Source organism: Hippocampus guttulatus, chromosome 7, assembly GCF_054856545.1.
Source record: "Hippocampus guttulatus isolate MCC_2025c chromosome 7, RoL_Hgut_1.0, whole genome shotgun sequence".
NCBI lineage: Eukaryota > Metazoa > Chordata > Actinopteri > Syngnathiformes > Syngnathidae > Hippocampus > Hippocampus guttulatus.
This window is the reverse complement of record NC_141267.1, coordinates 16,930,136-16,946,710: the sequence shown is the minus strand read 5'-3', so window position 1 is coordinate 16,946,710 and position 16,575 is coordinate 16,930,136. Positions and strand designations below refer to the sequence as shown.

The 16,575-nt window shown below is 44.1% G+C and overlaps 1 protein-coding gene across 4 annotated transcripts in view; it reads left to right on the top strand.

Moving 5' to 3' along the window:
- shdb (Src homology 2 domain containing transforming protein D, b) overlaps positions 1-16,575 on the top strand; it is a 31,054-nt gene that overhangs the window by 3,077 nt on the left and 11,402 nt on the right. For 3 of the 4 annotated variants that reach the window (XM_086114830.1, XM_086114833.1, XM_086114832.1), the window contains 3 exons: positions 4,527-4,897; positions 8,774-8,924; positions 12,048-12,269. In XM_086114830.1, the coding sequence (XP_085970956.1) occupies positions 4,527-4,897; positions 8,774-8,924; positions 12,048-12,269 (744 nt within the window). Of the gene's footprint in view, positions 1-3,350; positions 3,599-4,526; positions 4,898-8,773; positions 8,925-12,047; positions 12,270-16,575 lie in introns of those variants that run through there. The other variant, XM_086114831.1, reaches the window with a different exon arrangement.

Below are 16,575 nucleotides of genomic sequence, written 5' to 3'. Positions count from 1 at the left end.
TTTATGTAACAAATATACGTATTAAAAATCAGAAGAAACAAAACCTGAGCAACCTGTGAAGGTAAGTACAGGTGAGTGAGTGTCCCTCCACGATTGTGGCTCTCCAACTCACAGGTATCACCAGGCAGACAGAGCTTTAGCTCCACCCAAATCATCGAATGAACCAATCAGCACACACAAAAACCTTGTTGGGAGAAAAAGCACCGAACTTTTAAACACTGCTCAGCTTCTTCGGTAGCCATTTCAAACACCAAATAGTGAGTTTATAAATTTACATTTTGTTGTTGTGAAAAGTTTGCCAAACCAATGGCTACACTGATGGAGCTAAATCGGTAAGTAAACAAACAATAGGCTCGGAAAGCCCTTGAGTTGAACGCAAGCTAATTTTTGTAAAATATAGGGTGAATGAATAGTAACACCTCGGCAATGCGCATCCCTTACCACAAGAGGACACTAAACACAAGTAAAACAATCCCTTTACTATTCCAACGGATTACAAAAAGAATAATACTGTATCATGTCATTCATTTAGGCAGTAAAATATTGCTATTTGCAAGGAAAAGCAACACCCAAAAGTGTGATGTTGAGAGAAAACATCCCAAACCTAATTTATTCCTTCATAATGAAGAAGCCGTGTTAATTTCCCTGAAATATTCCACAGTGCCTTGTGGTCTCTGTGTGATTCCATGAAATTGCTGGCGCCCAAGCGACACTGTTTATTTTTGCTGAAAAGATTCCTTTTTTTCCCCGCCGTTCTCTGTGATTATCTCTCACTTTATGAGATTGCTATTTTTTTCTCCAATTTTCCTTTCCCCACATGTTCCCTTTGCATCATTATTTTCCAACAACTCACTCCAGAGAGTTCTAAAGGTCTCTGGCCGAATTGTATAACATACTCAAATGCATTATGGCAGTGACGATCGTAATGCAGGTGAAATGGGGAATGAAGAACCATGGAATGTTATTACATTGCAAGATGATGGGACATAAAAGCGTCATGTGAGAAATAATGGTAGGTAAGCACAGTAGTGGGCTGGATTCTGACATTCTGTTTTCCAATTTGTATGGTAGCATAAGGCAACACGGCAGTCTTATGGTTAGCAAGTCAGCTTCCGGGTGCGATGTACTCAGGATAAAGTTCCCATTCCAAACAAACTCAGCATTTTGATGGACTGTCATTTTTGGCAAATCTTGTCATATTGCAACTTGAAGTCAACTGGTGGCATGAAGGGATTTTGTTCGACCTTGGAGGCCTCGCTCGAATGAATCCCAAATAAGATTTATTTGTCATCTTATTTTCATTACAGCATGAAGAGGCCTCTCTTTAAAGAGGCCATTCAGCCTCTGGGGATTAACTGCGTTTTCCTTTTGGTTAGTAATGCATAAATGATTGCGTCTTTTGAGTCACAACTGATTTAAAGCGAATAGCAGAGACCCACAAAATACTGGATTAACCATCATAAGCCCCCAGTGGCTTCAGATTTTCTTCCAAATGGTCTGGCTCATAACCGGAGCCAGGAAACCCTTAAACACTGTGAGCAAACGGAGTAAGATATGAGGGGTCTGATGTTGATGATTATCTTGTGTGGCGGAGAGTGTATGTGCATTAGGATTCCAGTACAATGACCTCATCCTCCTTCCCGCCTACAAAAGAAAGCGAGCTCATGAGTGTCATAAAGAAAAAGGGCATTTAGAAATCTTAATGGCTGCAGCACGTCCAATCTGCCCTGGTAGAAAATGGAAAAGAACACGCCTGTGAGAGGACATTCGATATGTTGTTCAATCAGAATATGCAGGCCTTATCCCTTTCTGACCACATATTGTATATGGCCACTGAATGTTTGTGCTGCTGATTAAAGCTCAACCTCGAAAGCCCTGCTTGTTCAAAACCAACGACAGATTCCTTCAAAAGCATTCTCAAGGCCCTCTTACAGAGTCTAATAAAAGAACGTGACAAAAGATGTGGAATTTATCCACATTTGCCTTTTACACAGAAGTGGGATATTGTTGTGTATTTACATTTCAACATGGCCTCTTCCAATCAGATAATTACAGTAGATGCGCAACATTGTCAAATCCAGTGTCCGGTGTGACGTATGTTGGGGAGCAACAATTGCTTGGGGAAGGTTGAGAAACACAATCCTGAAAATGAAGCACAGACTGAGAGTGTGACAAAGCGGTGACAGCAGTGTGCTTCCAGGGCTGGGCGATTGATTGAAATCCAAACGTTATTTTGATGTTGCCTTCTCGTGAACTTAAAAAACATTGTAATAGAAGAAAATCGATTAATGTGCCGGTTGTAAATTCCCGACATTGTGAAAAGTATCCTCAAAGCACCATGCTACTTACGCAGCAAGCGTGATGGTAAATGTGATTCTGCCCTTCACAAGCTGCTGACCCCCTAGTTGGAGTTTACTGTAAAACTGAACACACAACAAAAACAAGTACACACATTGTATATTTCGATAACAGGCACGCTTCGTTTTAAAAAACATTGCCAGTGATAATGCGAAAGTCAATAAAAATCCCCATTGACATGCTAACGGAATTAGCATCGACTATTGAGAGGGTTTATCCTTCAGTAGCGAATATTCACACACAAACACTTATTTTACATTAGTACTAATATATTTTCTTGTTTTTTTTTTCAAGTCACATTGAAAAAGTTTTCAAGGATTCAAGAGATTTTCATTATTCTTCAAAACGTGTATGGTTGAAACGGCACCTCAGGACTGCGATTCAGAGGTGCGAACCACAAGGACATTTACGTTGGTTGCCCCATTTGGGATACAATCAAATAAGATCTGCCTTTACACCTACGACAATGCTTAAAAGTGCTGTCTTATATTTTTATAGTACTGGAAAGTACTCATGGCGCTTTCGTTCTTTTTGCCCAATTTGCAATGTTATCCCGAATAAACCACTTGTACTTTTTTTTTTTTTTTAGCTCATGAATTCCGTTTTGTTAGATGGTGCAGGTGGTCCGTTCAAACAAATGCATTGCGCGTTGTCCATCAAAGATGAGTCGGATTTGAATCGGCAGCCAGTTTTGTATGAGGTGAGGGGAGAAAAAGACCTCCAGTGATGTCATGGGGATAAATAATGCACATGCACGCAGCGTGTTCGTGCGAGCTGATTTCCCCTCTGTTTACTCCACCGCGTGTTTGTCTTCCCCTCTGCGTGATATATATTTTTTAAGAGAAAACTCTCCATGTTTGCAGATATTTAAATGAATGAACGCTCCAGTGCGCGTGGAAGGAGACGCAGATAATAGGACAAAGTGAAGCGCCTCCCCTTTAAACGCAGTGACTTTCTCTCTGCTTTTCTTTATCTGCGAGCTCCACGCACTCGCTCGCACTCAGTTGGACCTTTGCCTTCGCCTCTCGTAGGAGTCGTCGCTGGATTTGTGCCCCACTTTCCCCGTTCCACCCGGATTATTGTTTTGAGGGAAAATACGTTTGTTTGTTTTTTTTTTGTTTTTTTTACCCCTTTTGAATCAGAACGCGTGGAAGTTGTTTCGTGGGCGGACACGAAGGGAGACGGAATGAAGCGTGCAAAGTGGTTGAGGGGCTGAACAGACATAAAGGCACGTTGGCTGGTGAGTCCACGCGCTTTTGCTTTTGGCAAGCCAACGTTTGTGTCACCGAAAGTTGAAACTCAAAAGCGCTTACTTTTAGCCTGCCTCGATCTACCACAAACTCACACTTGTTAGTTTAACTTTGCAATCCATGCAACTCGGCTCTCTATGTTACTTTTGCGTTTGAATGCCGTTTTCTGGAGCTCCTGTGTTAAGCGTGTAAATACTGCAACTTTGATTGCAAGCCCTCGGGGCAAAGTTCACCTGGCAGATGGTGTTGCCTAAAACGAAAGGAGTGTCTCTGCCCAGCTGTTCTAGTTTAGCCCGGTGTCCTTTTGACAGCATGGAAGGCCACATTCTGGTTGGAGTCTGCAGTATTTCTTTTTATGATCTCAATAAAACCTCTTTAAGCGGGGAAACCATGGTGCTGAGCGATTCATTGTTTTATCGGGTCGAGTGAGTTTATTTGTCATTTGTGTGTGTCGTGGCTTCAGTAATTCAAAGTATTTACACTGATTAATTAACGCGTGGGGAAACGTTTGACCCGAGTTATGTGCTTGTAAGCTGCACGTATTTTGCAAAGGTTGCCTTGACGCACTTATACCAAGTACTACATCAGAAAAAAGCGTGAAAGCTGAACAGACTTGGCTCAGCTGTGACATGCAGTTTGATGTTTCATTTTATGATGTAAAATTGGTCTTTATGACTGGTCATATTTAGATCCCCGTTTTGACAGGGAGCACTTATTTTCACAGAGAAAGCTTTTATTGTGTTAACCCGGTGCTCTCTATCCCGCGGTTCCCCGATGGAATATCGATGTGTGGAATTGGATTTGGTGTGGTTTCTGTACACCAGTATTTCTGACGATGTAAGATCATAAAAAAAAACCTCAACAGAACAACGTAAAAAAAAATGTCATAACCTTTCTGTCCTTGTCTGTCCCATTCAGTCTTTAAGCACCGCACCAAGTTTGGAAACAAAGCCGCGATGGCCAAGTGGCTCAAAGACTACTTGAGTTTTGGCAGCAGGAAGGTCCCCCCGCAGCCTCCCACGCCGGACTACACAGAGAGCGAGATTCTAAAAGCCTACCGCCTCCAGAGGGAACTGGACTTTGAAGATCCATACGAGGACTCCGAAAACCGTCCCAGGGCCGAATCTGGGACTTCGGAGCCTGCCACCCCCGTGTACGGCTCGCCCATGAAGTCCTCCAGCGCGGATGTGAAATCTCCTAAACACAGACTCATCAAAGTGGACTCCCAGGACCTGGGCCGCACCAAGATCCTGCTCAGTGCCATCTCTTTAGACGACCAGCAAGAACCTGTAAGCATGTCTCTGTAGGTTAGAGGTGTCAAACTTGTTTTCGCAGCGGGCCACCTGTTAGTTTTGGTTACCCTCAGGGGGGGGCTGTTAAAATGGTGAAAGAACATAAATGTGTAATTGTTGGCTGTGTCACGGCACGCCGACTATCACATTTGTTCTCATTTGCTACAGTGAACAGATAAAAAAAAGTTTTTTCTTTTAACATTTAAAATACGTTCAATGTGGGCACCTTAAAAATCATCCCATCCTATGACATACTTGACCCTAATTACGACCACTGCGCAATGACGATTACAACTCCAAGTTGATTAACAATTAACAATCCCGTATTCTGGCTTGAAGTCGCTCATCAATTGGCAATCACGTATTTTGGCATGGACGACGCAGACGCCTCACTGAAATAAACAAGCAGCCGTGCCTCAAGCTTGTGTAAATATTTTAATTAAAATGACACCGGTAGCACGGTTACTTGCAATATCTGCCAGTCCATCCTCCAATATAACAAAAGTACACGCCCAGCTAAAAAAAGGCTCAATCCTCACGTCAATCGTCATCATATTGACCAATTTCCTTTCTGAAACCATGAAAAGACAGACAACGTAGCATCTGCTCAGACGACACAACAAAGAGAAGCGGTGGTTGATCAATAACGTCTTTCCTGTCAACAACTAGCGTATCGTCAACAGCAAGTGTTTGACCCAAGCCTCCTCCTTCCTTCCAGTCACCCCACCGCGCGAATCACCCATCCAATCACAAATCACATGTAGACAGACACCTTTATGGGCTCACATTGTCTCATTTTATAACGCTTTTGCAACAATCTACGTAACACAGCTATAGTTTTGCTACAGTGCATGATTGCAAACGAGTCCTGTAATACAAAATAAAAAAACAACAAAAAAAACAATATATAGTTCTACCATATACAGTCATGTGGAGCGACCCTGCTGCGTTTTCCAAGTTTCCCATTTTCTCCTTGGCCATGAAGGCATCTGAATATAATTGGATGGATGAGTTGAGGGGGGCGGGGCCAATGCTAACAAAGACAGTGGGCAAAGTGACATTGCGGGACAAATAAAGGATATCTTATCTTAAGCAGGCTTTTTGTTATTGGAGGCAAAGTGACAAATGTATGATACTATAACTCCGCTGTGACACCTCTGGATCAACTGCAAAATTTTGAAGTTCACGCTCAAGTTGTGAACACAAGATGAAGATAAAATGTGGCAAACGTTCACGGGCTCCATAAAATGACATGGTGGGGGGAACAGATTTGGCCCACGGGGCTTGAGTTTGTCACCTGTGCTGCAGGTGATGACAAATGAAGCTCGGGGGTGGCTGCATGAGCGTGAGGGAGGAGCGAAGGGGGTGGAAGCTTCTCCCGATTCACTGGTGTCCCATTTATAGTCAGCGTGACAGTTTTATTGATCGCATTCGCTGGGCAAATGTGTGTCACAAATATGTTTGCATAAATTGTAGGCTCGTGCGCCAGCTGAGCATCTACCAGAGTAAGATGAGATAATAATTGATGGCTCTGAGCAGCGTGTTGAATTAGAGGTGGTTGCCAGTCCCGTGGGGTTTAAACCTTACATGAATAATTAATCGGAGTTTGGTTTTGCAAGATGGGAGAACCCCACATGCCTATGTGTTGGGGGGGGGACTGTCGCGTGGACTGGGATATGTCGAGGACCACGGGAGGTGCTTCTCTTTTGCTGTTCTGCCTCGGGAGACAGTCGCTGTAGCAGTAGTAGAGCTCAACCGTTCAGAATTTTTTTTGTGATTGCTATTATTTTTTTAAATCCCCCTACCTCTTTTCCTTTCTTTTATTTTAAACAAAATCAGATTTATTTCACATCAATGTTTTGGATTTATCGGTTGGGCGAATGCTAAAATAAAAGCAAATGAACCACGAATTAAAACACCTTGATTTGCATTCACCACCGCAACTTCACAAAACGACACAGTACACGTGACAACATACAATATATCTTTTTTCCTGTGGAACATAATCCCCAGCTATTCGCTATTGAGATATTTGTGATTTTGTTGGCACAAAATGGCGCCAAAGCCCTGTATAATAGGAAAGCAGTACATTGGTGGTGTTGAACTATGTTGAAGTGATACATCTAGACCAGGGGTGGGCAATTATTTTTTGCATAGGGCCACATGAGAACCAGAAAATATTATGGAGGGCCGGATCAAAAGGGTGAACTAAATTCGACAGAATATTAATTGGATTTCTTTATTTAAAAAGCAGTATTTTGCATTTTTTGGCACATTTTCAGACTTTAAGAGTACATTATTCCGTCGTATCGAACGGGATTTGCTTGACTTGGCGCTAATGCGGGCTTCCGTATCGTCTCCCCCTTCCTCCCTATGCTCTGCAACTTCAAGTAACTGTGCCACCTGGCGTTGAAATGCCTGTCATTACAAGTCCAAATGAAATGAATGCAGTCGTTGACATCGAACCTTAATTGTGTACCAACCTTCGGCGGGCCGGATTTGGCCCGCGGGCCGTAGTTTGCCCACCCCTGATCTAGACTGAGACAAGCTTTGTGTGTTGGGGAGGAGCCAAGTTTAGCCCGGGTTGTTAGTGGAAGGCAGTTACGAGCGATGGATTTAGAAAAACAATCTGTCAACCATTTTTTTTTTTCACGGATCATATTTTGTGGCATATTTAAGGATTAAACTATTAATATAGGCAATTATAAATATTTTTAGGAAGATGTCAATTACTCGTATGTTTATTTTTATTTTTTTCACGGCAGGGCTTGGTCCCGATGGGAAGGTTTAACTTTGTGCAAACTACGACTTTAAAGTTTTTCGCCGCAGAAGTTGTGAAGTCGATTAACAGTGTGAATTCCATTCGATAGCTTGTTTCCCTCATTAATTTCCCAGGATCGGTGGGAAAATCCGCACTCTAATTAACACAGCAGATTCCCATATATCGACAGACAACGCAGTCAATGTTTTGGCTCTAGAGTCTAGTTTTATTTTTAGGCTTTGAATGCGTTGAACTGGGAATTGTCAACCAAAGTCAGCTAAGCATTTTGCCAATGAGCGATGCTGTTTGAAGGATTGAATGTTTGTGTGCGTTTGTGGCCATATGGCTACCTCCGTAGCTGTCACCGAGCCAGCGGACCACTGGTCTCTCTCCTACATTCTAAAGATGCTCCATGAATCCAGTAGTTCCATTGTTGCCTCCCAAAAGACGTTACAAACTGGACGCTTTCTTGTTTCCTCTTTTGCATGGCAATCACGGCACAGAATATTATACAACAATTTGGAACCAGGAGCAGCACATTTGTTGTGCTACTTAATTTAACATTTGCAACCCCTTGTGACACTCTAAATTTGGTTGCACGTCAGTGTCACAATCATTCCGTAAAAAAAACAAAAAAACAACCACCCGGCGTCTGTTTTGCAAGGAAGCAATTCAGCGAGGATGTGATTGCAGTTCTTTGTCTGACAGTATTCATCAGCAAACATTTTTTTATACAATATTTACCCTGTTCCGTTAATCAGCCAGGGTTGTCGAATATAACTAATGCACTGTAACTTACTTAAGTTCAGACTTATTTTGTTATTAAATGCGTTCAAGTCATTTAACCCTTTAAGGGACAACGGTCACGAGAGTGGACAGCTATTCACGTTTTTTTTTTTTATATTAATCTTAATGTCACAGTTGTGCTTCGACCACTACAATGGACCCTTCTGTGTGTTGCCATCCACTGCCATAAAAAAAATTTCATACCCAAAGACTAATAAAAACACTTGAGAAAAACATCCTAATGTATTATTTGTGCACGAAAAGGGTTAATCTAGTCTATGTTTCTGAATCCGTATGTGTGTATGTTGTTGTTATCTTTTTTTTAGGCAGTGCCGTCTGCTCCGTTGGCGGGGGACACGGACTATTCGGACCCATTTGATGTTCGCTTGGACCATCGGCCAGAACCGGATGTCAGACCGGTTCCCTCAGAAAACAATGGCTACATGGAACCTTATGAGGCCCAGCGAGTCATAACAGGTGAGCGGAGCGATCGCACCAATCAATTTAGGTGACATGGAACTCTGTATCGCTTCTACGTTAGGTATTGTGCATTCAGGCTCCCCGATAACAAAACCACGGATCATTTCGGAACAGCCCTCACAGGAAGAGTTAAAATCATTACTTCAATGACATGATCCAAGCTATATGACCATTACCAAGCCTCTAAATTGGCCGTCGGTGTAAATATGAGTGTGTTTTTGGTTGTATGCTCGCATTATGGACATAACGCGACACAAGCCCACATCTGTGCCGGCGGGTTGGCACAACTCTCATTTTTTGTGCAATAACCGAATTTGTAACATAATTGTGACATATTTTGATGCATTTTTGTGCTTTATCAAACATTTCTGTCTGAATTTTGGTTGGATTGGAACGGATTAGGGCATTTACATGGAGAACGCGTCTCTACTTACAAAATTTTCTTGTCAAGAAATTTCTCCCAGAAACAAATTAAATCATTGTAACCGCTGTACAATGTTGTATAATGTTCATATTAGATAATAAATGCTGCTGTTTTCATTTGTGAAATAATGAGTTGCCATTCCCGATTAAAATACAAAAAAAAAAAGAAAAATCCCCTAAGGCAATGAATGCTGTTTTGCATAGTGATTTCCTTTCTGTCTATGCATCACTGTGCGTCCCTTTGGCGTATTCCACCGCCGGCCCTCCCTCCTCCCGTGTGGTTTTCTTCCTGCATCATCTCACTCGCAGCTACCGTTTTCCATTTGTTTCTCCTCCTGTAACGTCTCTGTCTTCCTCTTCCCTGCCCTGTCCCGGCCATTTAGTGTGAAAGTGCTCCCACCCTCCTCCACCTCCTCCACCTCTTTCCTTGTTCGTCTATCTGGCTTCATCTTGAGGGCTCTCCTCGGCCCCTAAGGGGAGGTTGTCTGTCTCGGTAATCTGTCTGTTAGCAAATTATTGTCTTGCCCCGCTCTATGATGTGACTTGCATCTTTGGTGGTCCAATAATACGCTGATAATCTCGGGTATTTAATGAATGCACGCGTCTTTGCTCTGCGGATGGGTAGTAATCTGTCCTTGTAGCAGCTGGATGGAGACATTAGCGAATGATGAGAATCACAGCAGTGATTGAGTGGATGGAGCGGCATTGTCTCGGCCTTGATCTGTGAGCTTTTTGTCTGTCTTTTGGCAGCCCACGAGATCGGACTAGATGCACAAAGAAGCAATATGGCTTCAATTAGGCGTAGGATTAATTTGCTCGCTGCATCCAAGTCACATTTTTATTTGGATTGTGTTCACGTTGTTTTTGTCACTGTACTTAAGATATCAACATGGGAAAAAATAAATCTCTGACATTGTTTGCGGTTGAAGAGTTGTTGAGAATGAAGCCTCCTTGACATACAAAGACGTGAGTCTCTTAATCCCGATGTATCACTTCTATTTAAGCTTCCTTGGCATTAGTTACTATTTTCCTATTAGCCAGAGTTGTGGCGCCATCCGGTGGCATCCAAGAGCATAATAGAAAGAAAACAAAAGAAATTGGCGAGGTTTTCAGTAAATAGCTGAGGATCGTTCCCAGAGACAGAAATGCTAGGTTGTGAATTTGGTGTACTGTAGACATTTTTAGACATTCCGCACGTTCCAAACTCGTGTCGAAAGTAGAGGCAAGACACTTACTTTACATGAGAAAAAAAAAATCTCACAACATGCTTCCGAACAACAATGTCACCAAAAACTATATTTGATATCCTGCAGGTTAACTGTACCTTCTGTCATCTAGAGGAAATAGCATATAATTGTTCTCCCTGTCACTACAAGATACTGGCAAAGATAGATGAAGAAAGTCACACTAATATGACCTAGCATGGTGTTGGGATTCACTGCTGTCGGTGTCATGTCATGGCCGGGTGTCCCAATACTTTTTCATCCGTGTGCTTTTTAGACTTCAACAGAAGCGAATAGGCCGGGCATTCCAATTCTTCAGGTCTTCGATCTTGAATTGTTCTTGTATGCATCCTCATGTCTCAGCCTTCCCTCTCTCTTCAGCCTCGCTCACCTTCCCGTCAGATTCCCGTTTTGTCTCCCCGAGTGCGCTTGTTTTTCCCGCCATTCATGGTTCCGATGAATTTCTCATTTTATTCCCCATAAGCCTGTTTTCATCTCTCCGCCTTCATCTTCGCCATCTCCCGGCGGCCTCGCTGACACCTCGGGTTCCTAGGCGCAGGTAGAGCAGCTTTGGGCGCCGCTGCGCTTCTGTCGCCATGACTTAACATCAAACGCTGACAGATCCCCCCCACATGCGTGCTCAACAACCCCCCCCCCCCTTTACCCCCACCCACCCTCCTCCTCTTCTGTTATTGCCTTGCTCCTCTGCTCTCCCTCCATTTTCCTTCTTCTTCACAGCCTCGGGGCCTTTCCCCAGGGCCTCCGTTTGGTCGCCATGGTGACTACAGGCAGCCCAATGGTAGCATCTTGGTGTGAAGGTTGAAGTTTTCCACCACCTTCCACCATTAAATGCTTTTGTTTCATCTTCTTAGAAGTGCACATTTATTTTATTTAATTTTTTGCACAAAAGATCCCAACACCTTTTTTTTTTTCCCTACCACCTGTTCTTAAGAGGCAAAAATTTTCAGGTCATCAGATAAAAAGCCCCATTAGTGGTTCCTTTTCCTAGCTCCTGTTGATGAGATGCAGGAATCTGATTAACTTCTCTCGCTTGCGTCAATAATCCTTTTTATCCCAAGGCCATATTTGACTCCAAGAAATATTGCTCAGTAGGGACCAACTGAGAAAGTGATGAGAATTTTTCACGGGAGGGAACAAGGGCGTCGTTGTGAGCGATGCTTGATTGCTGTAGGGGGTCGCGTGGATGAGTTGGGGAGTGGGGGGGGGGGTGCATAGCCTTTATGCTACTCGGCATTGGAGCCCAAAGTCTTGTTAAGCCGCGATATGAGATTCTGAGCCCTGCCGCGAGCTGCGCAAACGTAATTCGTCCCGCTCTTTAAATTCTAGTCATGTCAGCGCTCAACAGGCGCTCTCGGTGCCAAACAACACCAGTGTTAATATTACTGCCGCTGTGATCTTCAGCACGCGCCAACAGTGCGCCGACTTGAGTAGTTTTTGTATCTGCTTTTGATAGAGCTCCAGCGTGGCCCAGGAGGAGGACGGTCACGGGGCGGGCTGCAGCTGTATGACACCCCATATGAAGACGGGCGAGGTCAACGTCCGGGCTTCAGCTTCGGAGAAGTTCAGGAGGAGGGCAAGGAGGGCAGCAGGCTGCCGCAAGACGACGAGAGACCGGCCGATGAGTACGACCAACCTTGGGAATGGAAGAAAGATCACATCTCCAAGGCTTTTGCAGGTAGGTGGATTGCAAAGGAAATCAGGGAGTAAGAGTTCAGTGATGCTGAAGATAAAAAGTAGGCTTTACACGATTAGGATTTGTGGGGCCAATGGAAATGAGAGAGTAAAAAAAAACGATAACCTATCAGATCACAAGATGGAGTAATATGTCTATTTAAATGACCTATTTACTCTATATACTTACTGGGCTTCACCATAAGTATTATAATTGATATGTTTCATGCGTGTTTGTCACCAGTTCTCATGGCTTTGTTGGTTGTGAAGGCTCTATATAAATAATGCTATATTGTATTATATTGCATTCGATATAGTATAGCACCATCTAGTGGATGCATAGTGCAACCACAGCCAGTATTGTAGCTTCTATACAATGCGCCTTATAATGCAGTGCGCCCTATATATGAAAAGAGTTTTAAAATAGGCCATTCATTGAAGGTGTGCCTGATACACCGAAGTACCTTATAGTGCGGAATATACGGTAGCCTTTTTTTTGGGGGGGGATTGTTTTTTTCATACTTTTTTGCCAGCTGGAATGAATGTGCACTCTGGATCTATATAAACATAAAAATGAATTGTTAGTTATGGTTCCTTGTCTTCGTTGATCAATGAAAGAAATGCGCTGCAATGTCCAGCCCGGGTTGTGACGCTCCTATAAGAGCGAATCATCAGTCATACTGAAGAAGCAAAACAACAAATCAATTTCTACTCAAGCATAAAGTGGAAGACTTCTCCAAATCTTTTTCATCATGGGACCGGTCCATAGAACGAGATATCGTCTTGTAAGAGTGGCTGAGCCGGAAAGCCAACTTTCCTAATGAGCACTTTTCAAGGGCTGAAAGCTGCCAGGGGGGTGGGACGGGGGGGGGGGTTCAGAGAACAGTCCGTTATACCACACCATCAAATTGTTTCCCAATTGTCCTGGTCTTCTAAAAGCTAATTTTCTACCATCACCACATAAACATTCCAAATGCTTTGATGAAAGACGCGGACACCAGTGTGACCCTCTTGGTCCCAGCCCTCTCAAATTGACCCATCTGTCTTCTTTTATTCTCTTCAAACAACTCTGAGTGAATATTGATTCCTTTCTCTTTCCACATGAAGCGCGAAAGTCATAGCAACCTTTGGGTTGATGTTCCGTCATGAGGGACACGTCGTAGTCTTACGAAGCGTAACTGACAAATATTTCCAGACCATAACTCTTTAAGACAATCAAATGAAAGAATGAAAGTGACATTTTTTTTTTAAAGGAGAACGTGAAATTGTGGGAAAGTCGGGGAACATAGAAAAATATTTACCCCGGTGTCATGAATAAGCTGAATGTGGTTTCGAAATGTGGACATTTCAGCACAACATGAATCAGAAGATGCCTGGAGGTACATTTCTTGTCATTTATGACCGCCTTGATGGGAGGAATGGAATATAAAGGGAAATCCAGTCCATCCAAGTAGATCAGTGCTCTCTGGGAGAGGCCAAGCCGGCTTAATTGAGCCGCATCTTTCATGTCGGCAAGGTCAAGGTGATGGGATAATAAATCAACCGTGCCTCGTCGGCACTCTTCTCCGTTCCCGCTACCCGAGCCCACCCCCAAGTGTGTGTGGGAGCCTCCCACCCCTCCGTTAATTACATGTCGACATGTGCATGACGGATCCAGTGCTAATACGAATCACTGTGAGCGCAGCAGCAGCGCTGTTGGTGCTAAACTCTCATAAATAGACGCAATAACCAATTTAAAATTTATGGGGTGTCGTTGCGCTCCCACCATATCGCAAATCTTTCGATATTTTTTTTGAACCAATTTTTTTCTTTTTACAGTAGACCGATACTTGTTGACTGTAATTCTTCGCTTATCAGAAAGGAGAACAACAGCCGAGTGATGCACTTTTTTTAGCCATTTTTTGATCGAATACAGAACCCAGAAATACGAGAAGTGCACTCACATAGGATCTGCTGCCGTACTTGCGAGCAGACTCGCAGACATCACATGCCAACCCGTCTGGCATCACATCTTAGGCTCACATACACCAAGCAACAAGGCTGAACCCGACTGAACTGGATAATGACGTAAAAACTTACTGTCCGTGAATCACGGCTGTACTCTTGGTGATTCACCACTAAAGTCACTGCAATGGAAAACTGTTAACGCAGTTGTTATTGGGAAACAGATACAGAACTGTTTGTGATTTATCTAACCAAAAACGGACTGATGCAATTGTGAAGAAGCGAATTACCCTGGCTGTTGTTGCTAGCTAGCTAGCTATTTAGCTAGCTAGCCCTCTCTTATTCTCTATCTCTCTCTCTCTCTCTCTCTCACCGTGGTCTATCTATGGGGTGTAACAAAAAGGGACTTGAGTCAGAAAATTGGTTTGAATTTGACAAATGGAATCGAATAGTTACATTTCTGAATCGTCTTACCCTTGAATCGTTTCACACCCCGTGTATCCAGATACGCGTAGAAGTGTATTTGATGAGAGATGTGCACCAGATCTAAATCGGTTTGATGTTGCTGATAATTTCACCGTAGGTGTGATGTCAACCCCAAGTATATGGGCAGCAAATTAAAAAAGGTCATGCATCTCCTTCACATAACGTGCGGCACAGTCACACAGCCCATAGCCTTGAAAACGCTTGCCCTGCCGCCACGCTTTGACCTCCTTGTCATTGCCACTTAGCGTCCTTCGAGCTGGCATGTTGCCTTACGTTGCACACCAAAGCGCGCAAGTCTAAACAAACAAACCATATTTTCCATTCTCGGCCTTAATCCACGGCTGCGGAGCTATTCTGCACGGACAGCGAGCGGCTGGCTCGTGGCAAAGGACGAGACGGAAAAAGAACGGAGGGAGGGAATGAGAGGTGTGAAGGAAAAGGACAGCGAGATATGCACATTCAAGGTGAAGTAAAGAGGAGGGGCTGAGAGGCGACTCACAGCCCTGGGGGCTGTGTTGAGGTGAGGAGGGGAATCAGGGCCATGGTGGCTGCCTCCATCACTCATCCCAACACATGAGCGCACTCTCTTTCTCGTACATGGTGCTGACAATGCTGTCGCCGTTGCCCTCTTTCCCGGCAGCTGTGACACATTCTCTCGGGTCACCTGCTTTGAGAGGTGAAGGGAAGTGTGTACGTGCATATTTGTGAGTATGACTGCATTTGGGTTGTTGGTGCAGGTGGGGGTCACCGTGGTCTTCCCTGGCCTCATCAACGCTTTCACACAAGGCAAGCGTACATACTGTACTCGAGCAGCTCTGATTATCACCAGGCATCTAATTGGAGGCTGAGAGGATGTGGTGTGCAATTACTGTGCACGTTGGCACAAATGAGTGCGTTGGTGTTGATGCCGGCGTAGCGTGGGAGGTGGCATGCTTGGGAGCACTCTGATGGTTTTCACAGTTTAACTGTGCTTGCGTTTAATTATTGTCACTACTTCGAGACCAGCAGGTGTCAGCTGTCATTGTGACGTGGAGCACATTGTAGTTACGGTTGCCCTTTTGTGAGGTGAAGTGAAACCGCAAAGATACAGTTTAATAGCTAAGTAGCGAAGCGGTAGCAGCCATACTGCTTTTGTTGAGACTGAACACAAATACCGTATTTGCCGCACGATAAGGTGCACATAATAGCATTCATTTTTCTCAAAAGCTTATATATGGATCAATACGCTAATTTCTTGGACATAGTATTTTAAAATGTTCCCTAAAGCGCTTTGTTACAGCTGCAGCGGTTGTCAAACCTCTGTATAAATAAAGCTGTATTGTATTGTGGGCGGCCCGGTGATCCAGTGGTTAGCGCGTCGACCTCACAGTGCAGAGGTCGTGGGTTCGATCCCGGCTCCGGCCTCCCTGTGTGGAGTTTGCATGTTCTCCCCGGGCCTGCGTGGGTTTTCTACGGGTACTCCGGTTTCCTCCCACATTCCAAAGACATGCATGGCAGCCTGTTTGAACACTCAAAAATGTCCCTAGGTGTGAGTGTGAGTGCGGATGGTTGTTCGTCTCTGTGTGCCCTGCGATTGGCTGGCAACCAGTTCAGGGTGCCCCCCGCCTACTGCCCGAAGACAGCTGGGATAGGCTCCAGCACCCCCCGCGACCCTAGTGAGGATAAAAGCGGTTCGGAAAATGAATTAATGAATGAATGTATTGTATTGTACTGTCTTCCCTTGAGCATAGCTCCATCTAGTGGATGGAGCATAACGCAACCGCAACCCCTATTGTGGTTCTCTGCGTCTTATAATGCGGTGCATCCTATATATCACAGGTGTCAAACTCAAGGCCGGGGGCACACAAATGACCATTCATGCTCACAGTCACACCGAGGGA